Below are 24,787 nucleotides of genomic sequence, written 5' to 3' on the forward strand. Positions count from 1 at the left end.
GCCATTTCTAGCTCGAGTTGCAATAGCGCCCAACTTCACTCTTCGACCCCATGGCGCGTCCTCGCGTCCATCTCACTCGCGTCGCGCCCGCGTCACCGCGCGCGTCGCGTCGCGCCGAGCGTCACCCGTCTCGCGCGCGACGAATCGCGTCCGCGTCCGCGTCCGCGTCCGCGTCCTCGTCCCCGTCGCTGCTCTTTGCCACCTCCGCCGCGCTGGAGCACGTGCAGTTGGGGCACCCGGAGAGCAACGCTCGCGTGCCCGCCATCTTAGACGCCCTCGAGGCGGGCGCTCTGACCCCCGCCGCGAGACCGGGTGAGGTGTTGGAGATCACAGACGTCGTGCCGGCGACGAAAAAGGCGCTCGAGCGTGTGCACGCGAAGAATTACTGCAACGGGCTCGAGTTGTTGTGCGCCACGCGAGCGCCGACGAATTTAGACACCGCACCGACGTACTGCACGCCGTCGAGCTTTCAAGACGTGATGCTAGGCGTCGGTGCGGCGACGCGATTGGTGGATGAGGTGATCGATCGCGCGAAGGAGACGAAAGAAAAGGCGCCGAGCGCGTTTGGTTTGATACGCCCACCGGGACACCACGCGGTGCCGCGAGGGGCGATGGGATTTTGTTTGGTCGGCACCGCGGCGGCGGCGGCGAGACACGCGCAGCTTAGAGGGCATAAAAAAGTGCTCATTTTCGATTACGACGTGCACCACGGTAACGGTACGAATGATATTTTCCGAGACGACGATTCCGTGCTGTTCATCTCCACGCACGAGGACGGGAGCTATCCGGGGACGGGGAAGATTACGGATATGGGCGAAGGCGATGGTCTGGGTGCGACTATTAATATACCTTTGCCTCCGGGAAGCGGTGATAAGGCGGTGTTGAGCGCTTTGGAAGAAATCGTCGTTCCGGCGGCGGCGCGGTTCCAACCCGACTTCATCATCGTCAGTGCCGGCTACGACGCGCACTGGCGAGATCCTCTCGCTGGGTTGACGTTTCGCACGGGAACGTACCATCGTCTTTGCACAAAGTTGAAAGAACTGGCGAATGAGATGTGCGGCGGGAAAATCGTGTTCTTATTAGAGGGCGGGTATGATTTGGTGGGTTTGAGCGAAGGCGTCGCGGATTCTTTCCGCGCGCTCTTGGGCGACGCCTCAACGGACGTCGGCGAGATTCCCGGGCTGAGAGACGAGCCCGATGATAAAGTGCGAAATGTTCTCACCGAAGTCAAGGCGATGCATCAAGTTTAGATCGCGATGGATTGTTTTATTTTATTTTTTAATGCTGCTGCAGCGCGACTTGATTTGCTTTTCAACGCGGTGCGGTCACGCGCGAATCGAAGACTCGGATACAATCTCGCAATCCTCACCGTTCACTGCGAGAGTCGACAAGCGTAAGGATTGCGCCGAGCGCGTGCGCACATTGAATCCGATCCGCTTCGTGGAGTACAACGCGATGTACGCGTCGTATCCGCGATCGCGCAACTCGAAGACGCGACCGTCCTCCGGCGCGTACATCGTGCGCGCGTCCGCACCGTACGCGCTACTTGAGTATAACACAACACCATCGCGCGCAAACTTGAACAAAATCTTCCACCCGCCGCTGATGCTTTCACCCGATGCGAGCACGATGTAAATGTCCATGCCAAACTCTGAAGATCCGTCTGCTTGCGGGCTCTCCCATCGAATATCCGTTCTCGCGACGCACCGCGGTTGATTCGGTGGCGGTGGCGAAAGTGGCGGTGGCGAAGGCGGCGGAGGCGAAGGCGGCGGCCGTTGTAAAGGTGGGGAAGTCGTCGACGCCGGCGCCGGCGTTGAAGTTGTCGGGTCGTTCACGGCGTTGAAGTTGTCGGGTCGTTCTCTCTGACGTTTGGCTAGAAATTCAACGACAGGATTCTCTACGATCTTACCCTCGATTTCGATGCTTTCGCGCGCCAACGCCTTCAACATCAGCGTCGACGTTGATTCCAACACTTCCATCGCCTGTCGCCTCGCTTCGTACGTTAGCTCTTCCTCGCGCGCCAGCGTCGTCGCCGCCCGCGCCGCGGCCTCCATCGAAACCTTCCCGCGCGCGCTCGCGTCGAAATCCAAGTCCGCGCACACGCCCCATTTTCCGTCCTCCTCCGCCACGCACCACAGCGCCCCGTCTCGTCCGTAGGGCACGCACTCGTTCACGAAGACGTCCTCCGCGAGCTCCAGCGGCCATTTGCACGAGCGGCCGTCCGCGGTGAACGTCGTCGCGCGCGCGCCCTCGATCGCGAGCGCCGTCGAGACGACGAGCGCCGCGCGCGCGATCGTCCGCGCGCGCTTTTTCGCGCGCGCCATCGCGCGATCGAGCGTCGTCGCGGCGTCGAGTGAGGCACGAGGATAAGAACAGTCACAAAAACAGTCACAAAAGGCGAACAGTCACACGATCGCCGCGCGACGGCGAAAAATTTCGAGTTCAAACCGCGCGCGCGCGCGAACCGCGACGCCGCAGCGCGTCGCGCGCGCGCGTCGGCATGCGCGCGGACGAATCGCTCGAAAGCGCGTGCGTGCGCGTCGTCCTCGGACTCGTGGGTAAGCGCGCGCGGACGCGCGGCGGTGCGGATGAGAAGGCGAGCGCGAGCGGGACGGCGTCGTCGTTCGACGCCGCGCGGTGTCGCGAAATCGTGCTCGAACAGCACGCGAAGCGCAGAAAGGTGAGAGGAGGACGCGTGGGTTCGGTGCGCGGCGTCAGAGACGCCGACGTCGATGATTTCGACGAGGACGACGAGGACGAGGATGATTACGCGCGCTTGACGGAGGCTGAAGTCGAGCGCGTGTTGCTCGCGATGCAAGACGCGATGGAACGAGAACTCGCGAACGAAGAGCGATTGATGAGCGAGCGCGCAGAGGTAGAATATCGCGAAGACGAGGAAGAACAGGAGCGGTTGACGCGGGCGATTGAGGCGTTTGAGCGATGGAAATTTCCCGAGGCGGAGGACGTCGGCGAGAACGCCGAGTCGAGCGGCGAAGACGTCTTGTGTCCGGTGTGCGCCACGAGACGGGTGCTTTACAACAGGCACGTGTTATTTTGCGCGTGTGGGGACTTTAGAATCGCGCGTGCCGATGAAAACGTAGGGTTGACGTACTTGAAGCGACGTTTGGCGGAGACATTTGAGGCACACGTCTCACGCGGGTGCGGCAACGCTGGTGGGCTTCGGTTTAGCGTGCGCGATGAGTACGGTTTAGATGCGTGCGTCGCAAAGTGTGAAAGGTGTTCGTTTTTAGAGATTGTGATGTAGATTGTAGAGTGCGTAGAGATTACTTGCTTCTCGTGTTTTACAGCTCGCGCGCGTTGCGTACTACTTTGCGTTCAGTGCTTCCTTTTCATCCCTCGCGGTGATAATCAAAGCAAATATATCTTCATCCGTCAACTTGTCTTCGTTGTGAAGTCGGCGAATGTGGTGCGCGATATTTTCATCGGTGTAGCCGAGCGCGACGCCGACCAAGGCTTGCTGAAACGCTCCTGCGATGTTTCGCGTCGCCTGAACGCCCATGGAGACGAGCACGTTCGCGGTTTCCTTGGCGGTCTCGCGATAAATTACCGCTGTGATGCCGTTGGAGAACTCGGGGTTACCATCTTTATCCTCTCCCACTTGATACCTCGCTTCTGAAAGTCTCATTGAAATAGACGCATCCTGCGTCAACATGTCCTCAAGCGTCGCCGCTGCGAACGGGGCGCGAACGCTATCTTCGAGCGCATCCGTCCAGTCGCACACGATTTGCATCAACACCACATCTCGGTGACCGTGTTTCAGCGCCAAGAGTTCCCCCGTCATCTTCGTCGCGCTCTCCGTGGGGTCCTTGATGACTCGCCTCGAGTGCGCGCCGTCGCCCTCCGTCCAAAAGCGCGGGTTCTTCTTCACCGCTTGTTCTAACCCATTCAACGTCAGCGCCTTATCCACGCTCGAAACCAGCGTTAAAGCATCGCTTTCCCGTTCGACCCGTCGCTCGTACGACTTAATCGCGCGTTTAAACTTGTCCGCGTCTCGCACGTTTTTCAGCCTCGTCAGCGGCGTTCGCTCGTCCAGCAACGCTCCCGAGATCCCAATCCGCGCCTGATTCGCCCCGCCCTGATCCAATATCTGCGCCTTCTTCCCCTCTAACTCACCCTCGACGAGCTGTCGTCCACCCGTGCTCATCCCCACTCGCTTCACGACGAACCACCGCAGCGCGTCTCGCGTCTCGTCTTCATCCGCGCGATCGCGTCCGCTCCCATCCGCCGCTTCCGCGGTGACGCGCAGCAAGTCCCCGACCGTGGCCATCTCGAGCACCTCGCGAGATCGCGCGACGACGGGATCCAGGTCTTCGCTTCCGCTCGTCATCGTCGCCGTCGCCGTCGAAGACGATGTCGTTGACGATGACGATTGATTCGCGCGGTGCGGCGGCATGAACGCGTCCATGCCGTCCGACATCGCGCGCACCGTTCCCGCGCGCCTCGATCGACGCGTCACGCGCGTCGATCGCGCGAACGCGGCGTCGCGCGCGACGCAACGAAGCGATGTCATGACGATCGCGTCCCGCTCGAAATATCTCCCGCGCGTCACTCAATGAAGCGCGCCGCGCGCGTCGGCGCCTGCGTCTCCGCGTTGGTGGCGCTGATCGCGATAACATACGACGCCGCGTGCGTCCGCCCCGCCGTCGAGCGCGCGTTCGCGAGCGATGCGGCGCGCGCGAAGGCGATGAAAACGCTCGGGCTGGTAACGGCCGCGAACGAACGACGCGACGCGCGCGACGCCGCGCGCGTGCGCGTCGAAGCGCGAAGGGCGTTTCGAAGAAAAGCGTTAGAGCATCATCCCGATAAGCGCGCGCGCGGGACGAGCGCGAGGGAGTTCGTGGACCTGGTGCGCGCGCTGGAGACGCTCGCGCCGAGGACGCGCGGCGAACGCGAACGCGAACGCGCGGGGGAGCACTGCGCGACCGCGGTCGCGAAGACGGCGACTCGGATGCGGTCAGTGATCATCGAGCGCTTGCGCGACGCGCGACGCGTTGGGAAGTGGATGGGATCGATGGGAAGACGAAGCGCGCGAGTGGACGCCGGAACGCCGGAACTGGAATCGCCGCGACACGACGACCGGGACGACGACGACGACGACGACGCGAGCGTCGACCTCGAATCGTTCTGGAACAGGGCGAAGTTATTATTAGACGACGATTTAGACGACGATTTAGACGTAGACGTAGACGTAGACGACGCAGAAGACGACGATTCGCCGTATCCGCGAGCCACGGCGCTGTAATACCAAAAAACGGCGGCGGCGGCGGCGCACTTCGAGACGCGTCCGCTTCCCGCGACGCTCTGCGAAAGCGAAGCGCGCGAACGTCGAAGTAGAAAACGTAACGCACGACGCGATGGGGTCGCAAAATCGCACGAACAAGGCGCGCACGAAGCGCGAGGCGGTGCCGAACAACGCGAAGGCGCGCAAACAAATCGCCAAGTTGGAGAGCGCGAAAAAGCCGGGAATCACGTACGCGCAGAAACGCAAGGCTGAGAAGGCGGCGCGAGACACGTTGAAAATGTCTGGGAACAGCGCGCGAGCGTCGAACGACCAAGCGATGCGACGGGAAGGTGGGGTGAAATACGGGGCGTTGGAAGTCAGGTACAGGGCGCTCGCGAAGAAGCTGCGGCAGATTGAAGACTTGGAGCGAAAGCGAAGCGAGGGCACTCGCATGGATGCGCAACAGACGAAGAAGCTGAAGCGTAAGGAGTACTTGGAGGCGGAGATGAAGAATTTGGAAAAGTTAATCTCTGGCGAGGCCGGGGACGAGGAGGAAGAGGACGAAGGGGAAGACGACGAAGAAATGTCCGAGGAGGACGAAGAGGAAGATGACGACGACGACGACGACGACGAAGAGGAGGAAGAAGACGAGGATGATGAAGAGGAGGAAGAGGAAGACGAGGACGAAGACGAGGAAGAGAGTTCAGAGGAAGAAGACGAAGACGAGGACGAGGAAGAAGACGATTCGGAATCAGAATGAAGCGTCGAGAGTTGCATTGCAATGCTAATACCTATCATCACTAGAGAACGCCAGAGTTGACGAGACTGTCGATGAAGTTTGAGTTGAATTCTGTTTCGCTGAAAATGTCACTACGCGCGCGCGCGCGCGCTGAAATTTCCTCCCGCTCGGTTCGGCGCATGAGCAACAAGTGCTCGAGCGTTTCGGCGAAGGTCGCCACGCTATCCGCAGTGAAACCTGTCGGGCCGTCGTGTTGGTCGCGTATGATATCGAGAAAAGGTCCGCCAGATGCGTGAGCGACGGGCACCGCGCCTGCCGCCATGTACTCGACGACACAAATACCGAAATGCTCGTCAATCATGGAGTGAAGGCCGATGGACGCGCGCGACAGCTCGCGCTTGACTTCGTCGTACGACACGTCGACGTGGAACTGAACGCTATCCTGGAGCTCCAGATCTTTGACACTTTGTTGCAAATCTGCCAAGCGCTCGCGGTCGGCTTCGTCACGGCATCCACCGACGAAGACCAAAATGGCGTTTTCAATCTTGCTCGATAATGTCTTGAACTTTTTCAAAGCCTTCCAGGCGGCGATTTGAACCACGTGCGCTTTTTCCGGTCGAAACTGCCCCACGCTAACAACGCGTATCGACGACTTGTCCTTTTTCACCGGCGTCCCGCGCGCGTTCAACCTCGGGCGCGTCAACGGGAGTTTGGACAAGTCTTCGACGTTGCACGGGGGATACACCACCCGTGAATCAACCCGCCACAATGCGTCGATGTGCGATTTAGTCCACGAAGAGTTCACCATCACGCACTTACACGATCGTCCGCACCACCCGTACACGACGGCAAAGGCGCGGTAATAAAGTACCTTGAGGCCGCTCAAAAACTTGGACGACGCGAACAGGCGGCTGTTGTTGTACATCAGTCTTCCGCTCTCCACGCGCGCGATCATGTCCCTCGACACCGTCGGATAGTGCACGTACGCCACTGTTTGGCACCCAAACAGATATCGCGCGATCGGATACGTCGCCGCGTGTCCGACGGTATCCACGAACACATCCGGCGCGAACGTCCACAGCGCCTCGAGCCCGAGCCACGCGCCGCCGATAAACTGCCCCAATATCGTGCACCGTTTGTACGTCTCCGCGCGCGCCCATCGCTCACGCGTGAGTCTGATAACGTTTATGGGCGCTCGCAACTCGATCCCGAACCGTTCGCGCGCGCGCGCGATGAGTTCGTCGCCGTCCTCGACGGGTTCGTCGCCTCGCGCCGACGTCGCGCCCGCGTACACGCAACACGTGACATCCCTTCCCTCCGTCGCTCTCCATTCGCGCGTCTCGCGCGCACTGTTCGATCTCACGTCCGACCGCGCGTCCCGGCGCTCGTCCGCGCGCGACATCATCGCCGCCTCGCCTTCCTTCTCCGCCGCGTCGGCGTCGGCGTCGTCGCCTCGCGCGCCGCGCCGATCGCCATCGAAATCACCTCGCTGCGCCGCCGCGATCGCGGCGAACAGCACGCGTTCGCCGCCGCCACCGTCCCCACCGCTCGGGTGATAAAATCCAATCACTCTCCCGCGCCCCGCGCCGCGCACGACGCCGCGAACGCGCCGTCGCTGTTTCGCGCTCGTCTTAAACATCATCGCGACGTGCACGAGCGCGAGCGCGACGCACGCGCACAGCGCGGCGACGACGCGATCGCGCGCGGTCATCGCGTCGCTCGCGACGACGCGCGTCATCGCCGGGTCGCGCGCGACGCGCGCGCGTGTGCGCGAGCGCGCGCACCGATCGCATCACTCGGCGTCGCGCATCGATGCGCGCGCGCGCGTCGATACGCACGAACGACGCCGCGCGAACGATCGCGCGCACGCTCGCGCGCGCCCGTCGCGTCGACGCGCGCGCGCGCGCGCCGCTCGCGCGCGGGACGGCGGTGCGCGTCGGTGGCGGCGGCGACGCCATGGGACCGAACGTCACCGTGCGCGCGATCGAGACGGCGAGCGACGCGCAGAGGAAGGACCTGCACGTGGTTTTGGTGACGCCAAAGATTCCCGGGAACACCGGGTGCATCGCGCGGACGTGCGCGGCGTCGAGGGTGCCGCTGCACTTGGTGGCGCCGCTCGGATTTTCGCTCGACGACGCGCAGTTGAAGCGCGCCGGGTTGGACTATTGGAAATCGGTGTGCGTCAAGGTGCACGATGATTGGGATGCGTTTTACGCGTATTGGCGCGAGCTCGGGGACGAGCGTGGGCGGTTGGTGGCGTTTTCAAAATTCGGCGCGCGGCCGCACGCGGAGGACGGCGCGTATCGACCGGGGGATTGGTTGTTGTTCGGCGCCGAGACCACGGGGCTGCCAGACGCGGCGATGGAGGCGTGCAAAGCCACGGGGGGGGTGCGTAGAATTCCCATCGACGAAAGTCACGTGAGGAGTTTGAATTTGTCCGTGTCGTGCGGCATCGGCGTGTACGAGGCTTTGCGGCAACTCGACGGTTCGCCAACCGTGGACGAATGAAATGAAACTACTGTATCCACATTGTTGTATTACAAGACGAGTTTTCGCTCGCGATTTCGAAATCCGACGCGCGCGCGCGCGCGCTCACGACCCGAGTTTGAACGCGTCGGCGATCAGGGAGTAACAGTACCCGACCTTGAACCAGTTGAGAAATTCGAGCCATTTGTTCGTCTCGGCGCTCGCGTAATAAATCCGCGTCACCACCTCAAAAAACGCCACGCTCAGCGCTCCCGCGACGACGTCGTTGATCCCTATGGCCCCGAAGCTCAGCGTCATGACGTTTGCGAGATAGAACCCAAAGTACGCGCTGATGGCGCGCCAAAGCGTCACGCGATAATTTCTGCGCTGAAAGTACAGGTTGAACCGCCGCGGCAGCGACGTGAGCACCGACACCAGGCGGGTTTCGCGTTCGGCGCGCGCGACGATGGCGTCGCGCGGACGCGACCGCGCGTGGCGACCGCGCGCGATGCCGCTCGAGCGCGCGGACGTCGCGCGCGCGACGAACGACGACGACGAAGCCTCGACGCGCCGACGACGCGCGCGCGGGACGGCGACGACGCGCGACGACGCATCGAAGCGTCGCGCGAAGGATTTGGACGCGCTGGACGCGTCGATGCCGACGCCGCGCATCGCGCTTTCCAGCGCCGCCGTCATCGCGAAGACGAGACGACGCGCGCGAGGCGGCGAGTGAGGCGGCGACGCGGCGGCGCAACCGCCGCGTCGAGTCGGTTTGGGTTGGGTTGTATTTCACGCGCGCGTGGCTGCGTCGTTGTAAAACGCGTACAGCGCGTCTCGCTCACCCATCTTGAGCGATAAGTTAGCGCGCGCGTAGTGGTCACCGTCTCGCTCGAGGTTGTCGATGATGTCCTCGAGCGAGTGCGCCCGCTCGCACGCGCATCCCTGCTCCTTGGCGCTGAGCGCTTGATAATGCACGTGAAAGTGATAAAACTGCGGAGGGTAGTGCACGAATACGCGCATTTCTTCCGCATTGACGCCGTAAATGTCTTCGATGACGGCGCGACCCTTGCGCAGCATCGCTCGAAGCAGCGGCAAATGCTCGGCGCGCGCGTCTCGCAAACTCTTAAAGTCTTCGCGAACGCACAAACCGAGGCAATATAAATCAGTCACGCTCGAGTGCGCGCGCCAAGTCGCGCGATCGGCGCCGTCGCAATCGGGATGTGTCGTCCATTTCGAGTCAACGTTGAGCAAAAAGTCGTCGTCGCAATGCAACAACCGCTCGCGTTCCTTTTCCAGACTCAAAATCTTTCGCACCCACGCCGTCGCTTCGCGCGGGATCGAAGCGATATACTTTTCGTGCGCCTTCGCGTACAACTCGGGTGTTTCTCGCACGCACACCAACTTTTGCGTCGAGCTTCGCGTGATGTGTTTCTTCAGCAACTTCGCCCGGCTCGTCTCGTCGGCGTCGAGCAAACATCCCGGATACAGCACGTCGCACTCGACGTCTTCGCCGCCGCTCGACGCCGACGTCGACGGCGCGAGCTCCCCGACGTAATACCCGTACTCTGCCCCGCTATACGGCGCGCGCGAACGCAAACGGATGCGTTCCAGCATCTCGCGCACGCCTCGCTCGTCGTGCGGCAACGGCACGCGCTGCAGCTTCACCAATGCGTCGCTCGAGCAATTTGCAAACTGACCGAGAATCACCAATTTCCCCGCCGCATCGCGTCCATCGTTGATGATTTCGCGCACCGTGAACGTGGACAAGTCTTCCAGCGCGTGCGGTGGCGCGGCGTCGGCGCGCGACATCGCGACCGCGCGCTGAACGCTGTTTAATGACGCGCCACGACGTCATTCAACGACGCCATGTCGCTCACGATCGCGCGCTGTGTCTCCGCGAACGCGCGCATCACCGCCAACAAACGCAACACATCGCGCGCGAGCGTCCGCGCGCGTCGCAACGCCGCCAACTCGTCGCGCGGTCTCTCTCGCGCGCGCATTCAGTCGCCGTCTGTGACACGTCAGCATCACCAATCGTCGCGCGGTGCGGTCGCCGCGAACGCGCTGCCGGCGATGTCGGCGATTCTGAGCACGCACTACGCCCTGCCCGCGCTTTGGGCGGCGTGCGCGCCCGCGGTGGCGCTGGCGTACATCAACCCCATCTACTCGTTCAGCATCGGATACGGATTGAGCATTCTGTTCGCTTCGGCGTTCGTGCATCAAGCACTCGTCGCGAGCGGGACGTTCGTGACGACGATGCTCGCGCTGCACGTCGCGGGCGGCGCGGCGTACGGCGCGCGGTTGGCGGCGTTTTTGTTTTATCGAAGCGTGACGTGGGACGAGTGGCGAGAACGCGCGAAGAACGCGCCGGAGGCGAACGCGAAGAGTTTCGCCAAGCAAACACTCGTCATCGCGCTGTGCTCGGCGTTGTACGCGATGATGAGTTCGCCGATGATGTGGCACGCGCAAAACGTGAACGCGGTGAACGCGGCCAAGTACGCGGGCGTCATCGCCGTCGGCTTGGCGCTCGAGTGGGTGGGGTTGATTCTCGAAGCCGTGGCGGATCAGCAAAAGTTCAACTACAAAGCCACCGAGGAAGGGAAGACGAAGTGGTGCTCGAAAGGGCTGTATAAGTTTTGCCGTCATCCGAATTATCTCGGCGAGATCATGTTCTGGGTGGGGTTGTACGTCGCGGGTTTTCCCGCCATGTTGACGCGACCGATCACGCTCGTGCCGTCTTCGCTCGGTTTACTCTTCATCGTGAAACTGATGACGAGCGCGGCGAAGCGTGGGGATAAGAAACAGCTTGAGAAATACGGTGAGGACAACGCGGCATACAAAGCGTGGGTCGAATCGACGTGTTCGCTCGTTCCTGGAAATTAATACGACGGTCGAATCGACGTGTTCGCTCGTTTGTGGAAATTTGTACTCACATTTTATCACAACTTCCCTTCCTTTCGCAGCTCCGCCTCTAACTCGGCCACCGCCTTCGCGTCTTCTTCGCTCAAATTATCCAAATCAATCTTCTCCACCTCCTTCTTCGCCTCGGCGCCGTACAGCGCCGCGTCGTACTTTTCAGGAAACGCCACCTTGGCGATCGTCCCGAAGATGAACACCGCCCCCACCACGGCGCCGTAGAGCGGAATCCCCACCTTCAGGCCGTTGATGAACATTTGATCGAATCCCGAGGTGTCGATACCCGCGATCGCCACCTGCGCGACGTCCACGGCGGCGCAGCGCGTCGACACGCGCGCGGGAGTGGATAACGCGACGGTGACGCGCCGTTGGGACGGGCGCGCGACGCGCTGGGCGCGCGCGTGGCGCTTGGACGCGCACGACGCGGTCGCACACGATGTGGACGTTCGGTTCGTACGTTGAGTGGCGCGGATAGCGTGCATGGTGCGCAGGGGATGCGACGACGAATGCCGATGGTGAAGATATTTTTTAGCGTCTAGTCGCAGAGTTTTATTGATTGAGTTCTATCGCTTGGGCGTCGATCGCGACGTGGTTCTAGTCGTGGTCCATCGCAGTCCCATCGGCCGCGGCGCGTTTGGCCGCGGCCTCGGCTTCGATCTTAGCGTTGAGCGCCGCGTAATCGACGGGCGCGCCGCGGCGGCGCTTGCCGCTCGGCGCGGGGACGTCGGAGTCGGCCGCCGGGCGCTTTTCGCCCGAAGCGTCGGCGTCGAAATCAGCATCGCCGTCTACGTTCGCGGCGGCTTCGTTTTGTTCCTCGGCAAGACGCTCGAGGAAGGCGATGCGCTCGGCTTCGGCTTCGGCTTCGCGTTTTTCGCGAATCTCTCGACGCACGCGCAGTTCTTCGTTGAATTCAGCCTTGCTCGCCTCGGCGTCATACTTCTCGGCGTTGGGTTGGAACAGCGTGCGCACGTGAGCGGCGACAGAGCGACCAAACGCAGACACTGGACCACCCTGAATGCGATAGCCGCCTTCGAGGACGGAAATCACGCGGCCCTTTGCGTGCGAATTCGCAATCTTCATCAACTCCGTCGTAAGCCATTCGTAGTCTTGCTCTTTCACGCCCAAGTTTACAGGTCCTTGAATGTCATCCTTGGCGTGAGCGTCAAATCCGGCAGAAATGATGATAAGCTCGGGTTCGAAAGCGTTGATCGCGGGCAAAATCTTCCCCTTCCACACGCGACGCCACGCGGCGCCTCGCTCGGATTTCTTACCCGTGCCCTCCATGCCGACGTCCAAAACCCACGGTTGCTCGCCCCTGGCCGTGCTCACGCGGTTTTCGGCCTCGACATGAATCGGATCTTCGACGACGCCGTCGTCCTCCCAGACCGCGGGCTCCTCCGTGTCCAAATCGTATTCACCCTTGGTGCTCTTCGTCGGCCCGGTGCCCGGATAGAAGTGGTGCTGCAGCTCTTTGCGACCGTAACCGTGCACGGAGGCGAACATGACTTCCTCCGGGTCGGTTTCATCGAGCCATGGACGGTACATGTTCATGGAGAACGTACCACCACCGATTGGTAATGAGTACTTGAATTGCGGCGCGCTCGGCGCGGTGTTTTGCACGCACGCCTCTGTTCCGTTTCCGTGATGCACGTCAAAATCAACCAAAGCGATCCTACGAAGCGTTTTGCGGTGCACGCATCGCGCGTAAGCTGCAGCAACAGCGACGTTGTTTATCAAGCAAAAGCCGTGCGAACCAGTGCCAATAGGTTCGCTCGGCGTACCCACTGGACCGAGCGGACCGCTGTGGTGTCCGGGTGGACGCACGGCGCAAAAGACTTTATTCGTTTCGCCGGAGACGATTTTCTCCACTGCCTCGATCGTCGCTCCCGCCGCAGCGAGCGCAGCGTTGAAAGATTGCGAGCATACTGCGGTATCGCCGTCGATAGTGCCGATCGCTCGCGGAATCACGCGAATGTCAGGTAACTGTTCGCAAATCTTTTGCACTTTTCGCAGATACGCATACTCGTGACAGCGCAGTACATCCGCCCACGCCGCTGGTTGCACGTCGGAAACGTATTCAACGTTCATATCTTCAAAATCTTTACCTCGCAAAGTACCGTTCGTGTTGTTAAGCAAGACGTTGAGACGGTTGACATTCTCTGGCGGCGGTTCATCCGCTGGGAGACGCGTGATGGGTGGACATGAGTGGTGCAAGAAGCACACGTCCGGGGCGATGATGACTCGCTTCAAATCTTCATCTGCCGCCGAAAGGACGGTAGCTTTCAATAATTTTGCAATCGTCGGTTGACCACGAGCCGCCGCGAGCTCGCCGGGCGTCTGTTGCTGCGCGTTCTTGTCCTTGGTCAACGCACCGTGAGATTTCAAAAGCAACTCAACACATTTTACGTCGCCTCCTCTTACCGCGCAGTGTAAAGCATTATCTTTGTTGTCGTTCTTGAGCGTTGGATCCGCACCATTCTTCAACAAGAAATCCACGACGTCGCCGCGACCGTATGCGCACGCCCAGTGCACCGGCCGATTTCGAGTCTTGTCGCGCAAATTCACATACACCTCCACCGTATCCTCCTCGTTCGGCGGCGTGAACTCGCTCACGAGATGCTGAACGATGGGTAAAACACCGTGCTGCGCCGCAACGGAAAGTGCCGTGCGTCCGTAATCGTCCTGCGTACACTCATTCTCCACGTGTGGCAACAACGCCTTGACGGCTTCGATGGCGAACGCCTCGTGCTTCTCGAAACCGCTCATCGCGCACGCGATGTGCATCGGTGGCGAACCTTCCAAAGTGACGTACGCTTTGGCCCCCGCCTCTAATAACGCTTTCAAGCACCCGATCGAGCCGTAGAGCAGAGCCACGTGCAACGGCGTCAATCCCTCGCGATCCGTACTGTTGACGCTGTACGAACGCCCTGCGTCACCAAACGCGCCGAACGCAGGATTTCCATCCCTCTCCTCCTCGTCGTCCTCGTCGTCCTCGGCGTCGGGATTGAAATCTTCTTCATCCGACTCCTCCTCCTCCTCGTCGTCGTCATCGTCGTTTCCTTCATCCTTACCCTCGTCGTCGTTCTCGTCTTCGTTTCCTTCAGCCGTCTTTGCCGCCGCGTCGTCGCCCTCCGTCACCACTGGCGGCGCGATCAACGCCGCGAGCGTCTCCACGTCGTCCGTCTCACAGCACGCGTGTAATGGCCTGTTTCATTCACACGTGCAGCGTCGTCGACGCACGCGCATCGTCAGTCACCGCGTCGTTTTCGTGTCGAAATCTTCAACAACGCGAATTCTCGAAATCTCGAGCGAAACGCATCACCGTTCGAGACGTACAGCGCGCGAGGGTCATCGTCGTCGTCGGAATACATCGATGCGAACATCAGCACGCTTCACGCGCGCGGCGGCACGCGCGACGCTCGGTGCGCGCGAATGTGAGGTCTCGCCTAGGAGTGTGAGGGATCTTCGCGGCACGCGCGAACTACGAATGAAAACAATTTCGCGATGTACAAGCAACGATGTGGACTAGTTCTTCATGAAAACAATTTCGCTATGAACAATCAACGGTGTGGACTATTTCTTCGATTTCGTGAGCTGGCCGATTTGGAAGTGGATGATGTCGCCGTCTTTGACGACGTACGCCTTGCCCTCTTGGCGGTACTTGCCCGCCTCTTTCACCTCAGCCATCGAAGGCTTGGTGGCGATTGCGGCGAAGTCGTCGTACGAACACACTTCAGCCTTGATGAAGCCCTTCTCGAAATCGGTGTGAATGACGCCAGCGGCTTGAGGAGCGAGAGCACCGTTGTACACGGTCCAGCATCGCACTTCCTTCTCGCCCGCGGTGAAGAAGTACATGAGATTCAGTTCCTTGTACCCTTGCGTCACCATCTTTGGCAACGCCGATTTCGCGCCTTCGTTTTCTTCGTAAAACGCCGAGCGCAGCGACTCGTCGTCGCCCAAATCGAACAGCTCTTGTTCAAATTCGACGGAAAACGGAATCATGATACCGCCGCCATGTTGCTGCACCCAGGCGTGAATCTTCGGCAGCCACTTGTTCTTTTTGCGTACGTAGTCCCGTTTACTCAGGTTGACGAGATAAATCATCGGTTTGGTGGTCAACAACGCGGGCAGTTTGTCTTTAATCATCTCCACCTCCGGCGTGTTCCACTCTCCGGTTCGAATCGCCAAGTTATTTTCTAACATTTCCGTGCACCGCGCCATCGTGTCCTTGAACAACGCCGAGAGTTTCATCGTCGGGTTCTTCTTGACGTCTCGCTCCTCGTCCGCGATCGCCCGCTTCACCGTCTCCAAATCCTTCAAGCACAGTTCCGCGGTGATGGTTTCCAAATCACGCACCGGATCGATCTCATCATCCACGTGCACCACCTCCGGGTCGTCGAACGCTCGCACCACGTGAAATATGCCATCCGTCGCCATGATGTTGCTCAAGAACGCGTTCCCCAAGCCAGCGCCCGAAGACGCGCCTCGCACCAAGCCCGCGATGTCGGTCACGCTCAGAAACGCTGGATACTCGCTCGCGGGCTTCCACATGGAGACTAATCGATCGTATCGCGCGTCAGGGACCGGGCACCGCGCTTCATTCGGGTCGATGGTGCAGAATGGATAGTTCTCCGCCGCGATGGATTGCTCGGTCAAGATGTTAAACAGGCTCGACTTGCCGACGTTGGGCAGGCCGACGATGCCCATGCGAAGGTTGTTTCGCACGCGACCGAACTTGGCCGCGCCGACGTCGTCGGCGCCGTCGTCGGCGGTTTTCTTTTTCGGCGGCATCGCGGTGCGTCGGCGAGTGGCGGCGGCGGCGCGCGACACTCCGCGACGACGCGCGACGGACCGTCATGACGCTGGCGCGGCGCGGGGCGCGCGCGATGACGTCGATCGCGTCCACGAGCGCGTCGGCGGCGTCGATCGCGCGCGCACGCGATGGTTTGCGATTGAATGCGCGACTGGGACGCGCGGTGGATGCGCTTTCGCGGGACGAACACCGCGCGTTTCGCGCGAAGGCGATCGCGTTGGCGCGACAGCGCGTGGGAATGATGACGTCGTATGATGCGGTCACGGAAGAGGCGCTGCGACGGGCGGTGCGGGACGCGTTCGGGGGCGAGCGAGGGGTTCGCGTAGGACGACGCGTCTCGCGGCGGTTCGACGCGCTGCGCGAAGCGCTGAAAAGATCGAGCGGCGGACGCGTGGTGAACGCGTTGGAGACGAGCGCGGGTGAATTAGATGCGAAACAACTCGATGGACGATCAGCTTCGGAGGTAGGCGCAACGAGAGGGCTGGAGGGCGGCGCGCTCGCTTCGTGGGACGACGACATCGAGTGGGGCGCGCGGTTAAGCAAGCGAAAGCTGCGTAGAGTGGAATCGCCCGTCGACGTCGAGCGAGCGGGAGAAAAATCGTCGGTGGAGGTGAAATATGACGAACTCGATGCCGCTGTGTACGCAGTGATGCGAAGTCCGATGACGATGGGGGCATTGAAGAGGATTTTGTACGAGACGCGCGATCGCTTGGGCACGAGTTTCAAGCCGAGGAGCGTTTTAGATTTTGGGTCGGGGCCGGTCCCGACGACTCTGTTCGCCGTGCGCGCGGTTTTCGGAGATGATGTTGGCACGCATGGCGGGCGTGATACCGATGTTAAGGTGGCGTTCGTCGATAGCAACCCAGGGATGATGCGTTTTGCGAGACGCGTGACTGGATACGCGAAGAATATAGAGCAAGAACGTCGAACGACCGCGGCGCTTGAACGCGCGTCGACGACGTCAGAGGACAAAATAGGTGTTAGTGAAGAGCTCAGCGACGTTTTAGACGACGTCGACGCGTCTGTGACGCGAGTATTGGACTTTAGCGATTTCGAAGCGGTGGAGGATGAGCGCCACGGGTTTCGGCCCGCGAGCGCGTTGAGATTGAAAACGCCTCACCCTTGGCACGAAAGTGAAGGCATCCGCACGAGCGCGAGTCTTCGTGGCGCCAATCGACGAGGTGGATTTGACGTCGTTGTTTCGTCGTACGCGCTGGGCGAAATTCCCGATAATCACGTCGTCAACGCGCGCGGACGCGAAGTGCGAAATCAACGACAGCTCGACGTAACGATTCGTCAGTTATGGGATAAAGTCGCTCCGGGTGGCATCTTAGTCTTGGCCGAACCTGGAACACCGCGAGGGAGCTTACTCATTCGTCGCGCGAGAGCGATGCTTCTCGACGTTGCTCGACGCGATATGGAACAGGACGCGCGAAGACTCGACTTTGAACCGAGCGAAGACGCCGTGGAGGCGTACGTCGTGGCGCCTTGCCAGCACGACAAAGCGTGTCCGCTCAAGGATGTCAACGCTGAGGATGGCTTTTCGACGTGGTGCCACTTTCCTCAGCGAACGCTGCGAAGCGCGTACGTGCGAGAAATGAAACATGGCGCCAGACCATACCAGGATGAAAAGTTTTCATACGTCGTACTGCGCAAGATGCGTCGAAGCGCGGCGCGCAGAGACGCCGAGCGCGCGACGCAAGCCGCTCGCGACGCGCTCGCGGCGCAAAAATCCGCGACTCCGAACGACGAAAGAAACGGAGACGAAGAAGACGAAGAAGACGAAGACGAAGAATATCACGAAAGTCTCGCGCGCGAGTCTTTCGAGGATTGGTCGCGCGTCATTCGTCAGCCCATGAAGCGTAAAGGCCACGTCGTCTTTGAGCTCTGCGCCCCCTCTGGCGAACTCGAGCGCGTCACCGTCGCCAGATCTCACGGCGATCTCATCGGCCGTGACGGCTACAAGTACGCCCGCAAGCTTCGTTGGGGTGATTTATGGCCCTTCACGCACAAAACCGTCGTCAAACCCGGCGATCAGCGCGCGTTCGAGCTCGAGGCTTCGCGTTTCGAGAGCGACTTTCTTCGGTCTCTCCGTCGCGACCGCGCCGCGCGTCTCGTCGCGTCTCCCGCGCCTCTCGACCCGATCGCGCGCGACGAGATCGAGATCGAGCTCGACGACGACGAGCTCGACGACGAGCTCGTCGATCTTTGGAATAGCCGCGCCGGCGCGCGCTAGACGCGCCGGTCTCGCGCGCGCGTCCGCGAAATCAGAAATCTTCAAATCCCGTCTCCCGCCGCGCTCTTTTTCCCCAAGCCCCGGCGCGATCGCGACACAGCGCGACGCGCGTCGACCTCGCGACGCGTGCGCGCGGACGCGCGAGCGCGCGGACGCGGACGATTCGTCGAGCGACGTCCGACGCGACGCGACGCCCCGAGCGAGGCCGCGAAGCGCCGCGTCGCGCGACCGGAACGCCGCCCGCCTCCGGTCGGTGATAATTGCGAGCGATGGCGCGCGAAGACGGCGCGCGACGCAAGGAACGCAAGGACGAGCGCACGGTGGCGATGGAGAAGATGGTGATGGAACTCGCGGCGGCGGCGGCGGTGGTGGATGGGAATAAAACGTCGGTGAGCGAACGGGCGAGCGGGGCAAGCGGCGGGAGCAGCCTGACGAGGGCGCCGGACGCGGAGCGAGAGCGCGAGGAGGGACAAGCGTTGACGTTGGACGCGTTGGTGATGGCGAGCGCTGGATCGAATAAAAGAGCGAAGAGCGCGGGCGTTAAAGTGGCGAAACGGAAGAAGATGGAAGATAAGGGGGAGCGAAGGTGGTATTGTTGCTCGTGCAAGCAGACGCTGACGCCGGAACACTTCGATCCGAATTTGGAGACGTGTCGGTTGTGCTTGGCGAAACGTCGAGCGAAAGATCGGGCGAAGAAACGACTTCGAGGGCTTCAGCTCAAGCATCACTTGTTGAGTGCGGATGAGAAAGATGTGGCGGCGTTTTTGTTGGGAGTGTATCATCCGGCGCTCACGCAGCAAGGGCCGCGATCTTCATCTTTTAACTCCATACAGATGAACGTGCAACGAGCGTCGATGGAAGTGAGCGCATTCGTAGAGGACTTCCGCAGCTTCCTCGAGGACAAGCCCAAGGAACAAGCGGACAGATTGGTCCGCACGTTTTTGGGTTTGGACGATGCTGGAGAAAGGCTCACACCTCATCAAGTGATCAACGAGAAGGGTTCCGCGAAGAGGAATACGATGTCATCCAAAGCGAATAGCGCAAAGGCGACGCACAACTATCGCGCCCCAGCTTCATCGATGGGTGGCCGGCAAGAGTTGACGAAGAGCCTGGACACCGTATACGATAAGTACGACGCGCTATTGAAAAACACCAGCGATGATCAAACGTGGGTTCGTTTCGCGGCGGAGAACGAGCAGGACACTGATCTGGATGCTGAGAAGGTCAACTATTCCGCACCGATACATGAATCAGCTGCCGAAACCGGCACAAACGAGAAGGATGACGTGTACAGCGCCATCATGCACGGCGCGGATCCCACCGTCAGTCATTACCTGTATCAATTCTTGTTCATGAATCAGCCGACAATCGGAGGCGAACACAGCACGATGGTCGTGGAGAGTGATCTCCCACAGCTTACGGGCCAGCTTCCATTGCGCGCAGTCGATAGCCTTTCGGAAGGGTCCAGCTTAAATGGTGCGACTAATGTGAGCTCGGAATCGGACAACGTGTACAACACCTTGGATGAAGAGGAGCTGAACGGCAACGCATACGCGTTCAAGGGCTCGCTCGTGATGGGTTGGATTGGAGGCGCTCGTGATGGAAAGAGAGAACTGCTAGCGAAAGAGAACGGTATCCTTCCGGACGATATGCACCCGCAAGCTGTGTTTAGCCATGGAAGACTGTTCGACGCGCGCACGCCTGGGAAGTTGGTTCCTCTCACCGAGACGGAGAACTTACACGGGTTTTCAGAAGATCTTGCGATTTTCCCCGTCAAGGATTCTTCGTCTGACATCGTTCGCATTCATATTCCGCCGGGATCTTTCAGCGAGGAGCTCGGTGTGAGAGCGTTGCACGATGGTCACTACATCGATTCTGAACTTCGCCACAGGCGCAACGGCGGAGCCGAGGTGATCCTATACCCGAACGGTAGAGACGATCGAGAGCGCAACGCAATCGTTATCCTCGGTGCTGTTCATTTACAATGTTTCGTTCGTAGCGGTACGGCGAAACAGATGCCTATCGGTTGCAACATCCCAGCGCTCTTCATACCGAGCCAAGCGCACGCGAAAGAGATTAGCGATGGCGTAGAGCACATTGCGCAAGTCAAGGGTACGAAAGCGGCCCGGCAGTTTTTGTCTTCGCTCGCGTACGTACTTGTGCACGGCGAACCAAAGAGCGCTAAGTTTGAGTTTGTCGTCGAAATGGCGCACATCCTCGCGCTCACGAGAACTTTGGATCTGCTCGAGCGATTGGCGATGTTGGCAAAGTCGTCGCTATCGAGCGATGATTCAGACACTTCTATCTCCGAAGTAGCGAGATTAGAAGTCTATAAGCCCTCGGATAATTTCTGGCAACACGCCGGTCATACCGACTCTTTTCTTGGAATCCTCCTTTGTCTTGTTGCGGGATTTATCCGTCTTATCGCTTCGGCTGTGAGCGGAGCGCGACTGAATTATGGATTCTATGCCACGCTCTTGGCCGCGGCCGCGCTTTCGGCAACGAACCCGAAGACCCGTGTAGACATCAAAAGCATTGCCTTCAACATGCTTTTTATCTGGGCACACGCAGCATCCATGCACTCAGATGATCTGACCAATCAAATGACGTCTTACGGCAAGGCGCTGGTCATCACGCTTGCGCTCTCGGCACTGAACGCCTCGCATTCGCGCATGAGCAGCTCGTCAAGCTTTGTGTTACCACAGCTCGCCTTTGCCGGAAGTGGCTATAACCCACACACCATTTTCCGCTTTATGAAGCAAGCGTTGCCTCAGGACGGAAGTATACCACAAAACGCGCTGCGAGCGCACGCCTGGACCGTTCACATCAGTTGCGCACTGCTGGCACCCGCGATCCTCATCTCTTGTATTTCGCAACTTCCAGGTGCACGAGTTCGCTCAAAATCTAAGCTTGCGTGAGCAAGCGTTGTATGAGATAAGTTTTGGTACCATTACACTCTTTTAACGCTATCATCTACTAAACTGATATTCCGCAAGCTCTCCAATTGCTTCACGTTGCCGCGCCCGTTGTGTACAATTCCATCGCCAAACTCACTAGTGCGATGCTAATGATTATTCGCAGCGGCATCGTCTCGTGTTCGATACATACGTGAATGATGGCGACCACGAGCATCGACAGCGCGGACACAAAACATTTGTAAATGTTGTCCAGGTACTTCAGAATGAAAGACACTGCCAACCCGCCGAACGACAGGACGACCAAACTTACCCAAGCATAAAAGTTGAATCCGGTAAAAAGTCCATTCTTTAACGCTTCTCCTTTCCAAACTATTGGAATCGCACCACAAATCACGCCCCAAAAGTACAGTTGCATATTCTGCCAATGAATGCTATCCGTCGCCCCGTCTTGGTTGCTGCCCTTGAGCAGCTTCTCCGACAACACACTCCCGGACGCAGCGATGAACGTGTTTATCACCACAAGCACGTACCCATACACACTCCCGCGTAACTGATTAGAATCTGTGATCTCCGCCGTGACAGATCCCAATAATAACAAGAACAGCGCTCTCCACTGCAACGAAGTTAACCGCCGCCCGAGCAGCGTCCACATCAGCACCCCGGTACTTAAAATTTTCAAGTTATTCATGATCTGATACGTCGACGGCCCCAGTTCTTGTATGATGAGGAGCATACAGTTATTCGCGACGAAATAGCACAGCGCGGGAAGCGCAAACGAGGTGAAGCGTTTCGCGCTCCACGTCACTTCTTCGACTCCTCCGCACGCCCGCGACGTCGTCAAAAAGATGAACGACAACACCAGCTTCACCGACTCCATCGTGAACGCCAGCACCACGGTATCGTACGGATAATCATCATCACTGTTCCGGCTCAGACTCGCGAATATCGTTCCCGCCACTTGCAGGAACAAGTACGACACCATGCTCAACACCTTGATCGACAGCGGCGTTTCCGTCCTTCCGTCGCTCTTCTTCTCGGTCGGCGTCGCATCTCGCGCGAGTTCGCCGTCCGCATCCTTCCCATCTCGCGCGAGCAGCGATTCGCGCTCATTCGCGCTCGCGCTCGCGCTCGCCATCGCGTCGGTGTCTGCCGCAACGAACGATGGGTGTTACGTCGCGCGAGCCATCGCGGCAGACGCCGACGCGATTCGCGTCGTTCGCGGACGAAGCGACCGCGCGCGAACCATGGAATGCGTCGATTCTCTCGACGACACCGCGCACGCGGAGGACGGGCACGAGGAGTACTGCGCGGACACGGCGGTGTCGACGGCGCGCGTCCGGACGCTGCCGAAGACGCGCATCGTCGCGCGAAACGCGTGCGCGATCACGGGCGCGAGCGACTTCGAGCCGCTGCTCACGCTGCGAGATTTTCCGGTGGGGATGTACTGCGTCCCGGAGGAGTGGGACGGCGTGGAGTACGTCGCGGACATGCGATGGTGCGTGAGCAAGAGCTCGGGGGTGATCCAGCTCGCGGAACTCATCGAGGCGGAGACGCTGTATGATTGTCAACACGAGAGCGGCGCGATCGGAGGACTGTGGAAGCGACATCACGAAGAATTTTGTGAGTTTATCGATGCGTACGGATGTGAGAGCGTGTTGGAGATCGGCAGTGGACACGGACATCTGGCGAAGGAGTTTGTCGCGCGAAGACGCGGGAAATGCCGATGGACAATGGTGGAACCGAACTTGCCGAGTTGGTTGCTCACGGGTGATCATCCGAGCGAAATTCACCCGATCTCGGCGTGGTTTTGTGATTCGTTCGAATTACCGAAAGACGTACCGAAAATCGACGCTGTGGTACATTCGCACACGTTTGAGCACATCTACGATTACGACGAGTTTCTTCGCAACGTGGCAAGAATGGAACCCAAGTTTCAAATATTTTCGGTGCCACACCAGCGGGAATGGCTGGCGCGTGGTTGGCAAAATAGCATCATGTTCGAACACCCGCAACTGTTGACGCCGAAAGCGATCGAGTACATTATGTCACGTCACGGTTTCGAGTTGCAAGGAAAGAAAGTTTTCGCCGACGGGCACTCAATGTTTTACGCGTTTTCATACGCGGGAAACGCGAGCAAAAGCGAGACATCGCAGCAATCTCTCGATGAGTACGCAGAGAACAAGCGTCTTTTTCGTAACTGGCTCAAATCCAACGTTGATTTCGTCCAGAATGTGAACGATCGCATCGATGAAGCGACTATGAATGGAGAAAAGCCAACAGTTTACATGTTTGGGGCGCACATCTTCACGCAGTACCTCGTCAGCTTTGGATTGCGTATATCCGCAGTTGAGGCGATTTTGGATAACGCCGAAGGAAAGCAAGGAAAGAGACTGTACGGCCTTCCTCTCTTGGTGCACTCTCCGAAAATTCTCTCTAATGTAGAACGACCAATCGTCATCTTACGAGTCGGCGCGTACGCCGAAGAAATAAAACGCGGCATTCTCGAAGTGAACGCTCGCACGGTCTTTTGGGAGTAAGGCGGGTACAGACGTTGAACGATTGTGTGTTAGCATAGCTTAGAAGCTGTAGTACTTACATATTTCAATTTCACGCCATGACACTTGTCACACCCCGCGCGGCCCACTCGGCGTCGTACAAATGCGTAAACGCATTGGCCAGCCTTAAAATGTACATGAAGGGAAAGTTGGGTTCGCTGAGCTTGCTCGCATCGATGCACCCGAACCACACAGCCACAAACAAAGGAAATCCAGCCAAAGCGCTGCTTACTTGTGCGATGCGCTCATCTTTCGGTACGACGACGTTGTCCAACTTTTGCCTAGAATCATAATACGTGTTGACGAGCACTTCGGCCAATTGTTCAAAGTCCTCTATGTCACAGCTCTCGACGAGAAGGAACACGATGTCTTCGATACCTTGACCTGGGCGCGCGTACTGCCAATCAATAAAGATTGGTTCGCCGCCGTTCACTTGATAATCCCAGAATAAATTTGGAAATTTGAGGTCACCGTGAAGAAGCGTTTGCGGAGCTCTTCGAAGTCGCAGCTCGGCGTCCGCAAAGTTTGCCGCCGCGTGGTCAAACAGCACGAAAACTTGTTCACCGAGCGTATTGAACCATCGATTTCGAAACGTTGCGTAGTGTTCTTGCACGTGCTGTCGCATATACGTGTCATAAACCGATAGCCTTCCCAACGGCGCGCCTCGGAAGTGTGAATGCAACCTCGCCATCGTGTTCACCACCTTGAGGCCGCTTTCAAGACAAAAGTCTGGCGCTCGATCATACTTTCGTAAATCCTCCATGACGATAGCGCGTGACGTCGGAAGGACGCCGTAGCAGATCGGTACACGTACCGGCATGATACTCGCAAAATCTTCATAGAACTTACACTCGGTGTCGTGAAGGTTCAAGTGTTCGCTCACCTCCATCAAGACTCCGTGA

General features: G+C 59.3%; 18 protein-coding genes across 18 annotated transcripts; 8 read left to right on the plus strand and 10 right to left on the minus strand.

Annotated features, from left to right (window-relative positions):
- Positions 1-50: 50 nt before the first annotated feature.
- Positions 51-1,250, plus strand: HDA3509 (predicted protein; the record flags this gene model as incomplete). Its single annotated transcript, XM_001419432.1, has 1 exon — positions 51-1,250. One exon carries the CDS (start codon positions 51-53, stop codon positions 1,248-1,250), a length of 1,200 nt encoding a protein of 399 aa, XP_001419469.1.
- A 75-nt stretch (positions 1,251-1,325) lies between these two features.
- On the minus strand, positions 1,326-2,324 carry OSTLU_16632 (predicted protein; the record flags this gene model as incomplete). Its single annotated transcript, XM_001419643.1, has 1 exon — positions 1,326-2,324. One exon carries the CDS (start codon positions 2,322-2,324, stop codon positions 1,326-1,328), a length of 999 nt encoding a protein of 332 aa, XP_001419680.1.
- A 176-nt stretch (positions 2,325-2,500) lies between these two features.
- On the plus strand, positions 2,501-3,265 carry OSTLU_33318 (predicted protein; the record flags this gene model as incomplete). The annotated part of the gene is made up of 1 exon (XM_001419433.1): positions 2,501-3,265. One exon carries the CDS (start codon positions 2,501-2,503, stop codon positions 3,263-3,265), a length of 765 nt encoding a protein of 254 aa, XP_001419470.1.
- Positions 3,266-3,325: 60 nt separating this feature from the next.
- OSTLU_16634 (predicted protein) lies at positions 3,326-4,438 on the minus strand (the record flags this gene model as incomplete). Its single annotated transcript, XM_001419644.1, has 1 exon — positions 3,326-4,438. One exon carries the CDS (start codon positions 4,436-4,438, stop codon positions 3,326-3,328), a length of 1,113 nt encoding a protein of 370 aa, XP_001419681.1.
- Positions 4,439-5,375: 937 nt separating this feature from the next.
- OSTLU_33320 (predicted protein) lies at positions 5,376-6,002 on the plus strand (the record flags this gene model as incomplete). The annotated part of the gene is made up of 1 exon (XM_001419434.1): positions 5,376-6,002. The coding sequence occupies one exon, from the start codon at positions 5,376-5,378 to the stop codon at positions 6,000-6,002; it is 627 nt and encodes a 208-aa protein (XP_001419471.1).
- A 40-nt stretch (positions 6,003-6,042) lies between these two features.
- On the minus strand, positions 6,043-7,620 carry OSTLU_35087 (predicted protein; the record flags this gene model as incomplete). The annotated part of the gene is made up of 2 exons (XM_001419645.1): positions 6,043-7,304; positions 7,467-7,620. The coding sequence occupies 2 exons, from the start codon at positions 7,618-7,620 to the stop codon at positions 6,043-6,045; spliced, it is 1,416 nt and encodes a 471-aa protein (XP_001419682.1).
- Positions 7,621-7,937: 317 nt separating this feature from the next.
- Positions 7,938-8,489, plus strand: OSTLU_33322 (predicted protein; the record flags this gene model as incomplete). Its single annotated transcript, XM_001419435.1, has 1 exon — positions 7,938-8,489. One exon carries the CDS (start codon positions 7,938-7,940, stop codon positions 8,487-8,489), a length of 552 nt encoding a protein of 183 aa, XP_001419472.1.
- An 84-nt stretch (positions 8,490-8,573) lies between these two features.
- OSTLU_8821 (predicted protein) lies at positions 8,574-8,888 on the minus strand (the record flags this gene model as incomplete). The annotated part of the gene is made up of 1 exon (XM_001419646.2): positions 8,574-8,888. A coding segment is annotated over one exon (315 nt), but the record flags the coding sequence as incomplete, so codon positions are not given.
- Positions 8,889-9,236: 348 nt separating this feature from the next.
- Positions 9,237-10,061, minus strand: OSTLU_34772 (predicted protein; the record flags this gene model as incomplete). The annotated part of the gene is made up of 1 exon (XM_001419647.1): positions 9,237-10,061. One exon carries the CDS (start codon positions 10,059-10,061, stop codon positions 9,237-9,239), a length of 825 nt encoding a protein of 274 aa, XP_001419684.1.
- A 642-nt stretch (positions 10,062-10,703) lies between these two features.
- OSTLU_16639 (predicted protein) lies at positions 10,704-11,330 on the plus strand (the record flags this gene model as incomplete). Its single annotated transcript, XM_001419436.1, has 1 exon — positions 10,704-11,330. The coding sequence occupies one exon, from the start codon at positions 10,704-10,706 to the stop codon at positions 11,328-11,330; it is 627 nt and encodes a 208-aa protein (XP_001419473.1).
- A 56-nt stretch (positions 11,331-11,386) lies between these two features.
- OSTLU_93196 (predicted protein) lies at positions 11,387-11,845 on the minus strand (the record flags this gene model as incomplete). Its single annotated transcript, XM_001419648.1, has 1 exon — positions 11,387-11,845. One exon carries the CDS (start codon positions 11,843-11,845, stop codon positions 11,387-11,389), a length of 459 nt encoding a protein of 152 aa, XP_001419685.1.
- Positions 11,846-12,371: 526 nt separating this feature from the next.
- Positions 12,372-13,316, minus strand: HDA3503 (predicted protein; the record flags this gene model as incomplete). Its single annotated transcript, XM_001419649.1, has 2 exons — positions 12,372-12,678; positions 12,922-13,316. Coding segments are annotated over 2 exons (702 nt in total), but the record flags the coding sequence as incomplete, so codon positions are not given.
- Positions 13,317-13,631: 315 nt separating this feature from the next.
- OSTLU_34894 (predicted protein) lies at positions 13,632-14,129 on the minus strand (the record flags this gene model as incomplete). The annotated part of the gene is made up of 1 exon (XM_001419650.1): positions 13,632-14,129. A coding segment is annotated over one exon (498 nt), but the record flags the coding sequence as incomplete, so codon positions are not given.
- Positions 14,130-14,936: 807 nt separating this feature from the next.
- On the minus strand, positions 14,937-16,154 carry OSTLU_33328 (predicted protein; the record flags this gene model as incomplete). The annotated part of the gene is made up of 1 exon (XM_001419651.1): positions 14,937-16,154. One exon carries the CDS (start codon positions 16,152-16,154, stop codon positions 14,937-14,939), a length of 1,218 nt encoding a protein of 405 aa, XP_001419688.1.
- Positions 16,155-16,417: 263 nt separating this feature from the next.
- On the plus strand, positions 16,418-18,423 carry OSTLU_33329 (predicted protein; the record flags this gene model as incomplete). Its single annotated transcript, XM_001419437.1, has 1 exon — positions 16,418-18,423. One exon carries the CDS (start codon positions 16,418-16,420, stop codon positions 18,410-18,412), a length of 1,995 nt encoding a protein of 664 aa, XP_001419474.1. The 3' UTR covers positions 18,413-18,423.
- An 89-nt stretch (positions 18,424-18,512) lies between these two features.
- Positions 18,513-21,330, plus strand: OSTLU_33330 (predicted protein; the record flags this gene model as incomplete). Its single annotated transcript, XM_001419438.1, has 1 exon — positions 18,513-21,330. The coding sequence occupies exon 1, from the start codon at positions 18,682-18,684 to the stop codon at positions 21,328-21,330; it is 2,649 nt and encodes an 882-aa protein (XP_001419475.1). The 5' UTR covers positions 18,513-18,681.
- Positions 21,331-21,421: 91 nt separating this feature from the next.
- On the minus strand, positions 21,422-22,462 carry OSTLU_50402 (DMT family transporter: CMP-sialic acid/UDP-N-acetylglucosamine; the record flags this gene model as incomplete). The annotated part of the gene is made up of 1 exon (XM_001419652.1): positions 21,422-22,462. Exon 1 carries the CDS (start codon positions 22,310-22,312, stop codon positions 21,422-21,424), a length of 891 nt encoding a protein of 296 aa, XP_001419689.1. The 5' UTR covers positions 22,313-22,462.
- A 65-nt stretch (positions 22,463-22,527) lies between these two features.
- On the plus strand, positions 22,528-23,943 carry OSTLU_33332 (predicted protein). Its single transcript, XM_001419439.1, has one exon. It carries the CDS (start codon positions 22,575-22,577, stop codon positions 23,865-23,867), a length of 1,293 nt encoding a protein of 430 aa, XP_001419476.1. The 5' UTR covers positions 22,528-22,574; the 3' UTR covers positions 23,868-23,943.
- The last annotated feature ends 844 nt before the right edge of the window (positions 23,944-24,787 follow it).

This window comes from Ostreococcus lucimarinus, chromosome 9 (genome assembly GCF_000092065.1).
Source record: "Ostreococcus lucimarinus CCE9901 chromosome 9, complete sequence".
NCBI classification, from domain to species: domain Eukaryota; kingdom Viridiplantae; phylum Chlorophyta; class Mamiellophyceae; order Mamiellales; family Bathycoccaceae; genus Ostreococcus; species Ostreococcus sp. 'lucimarinus'.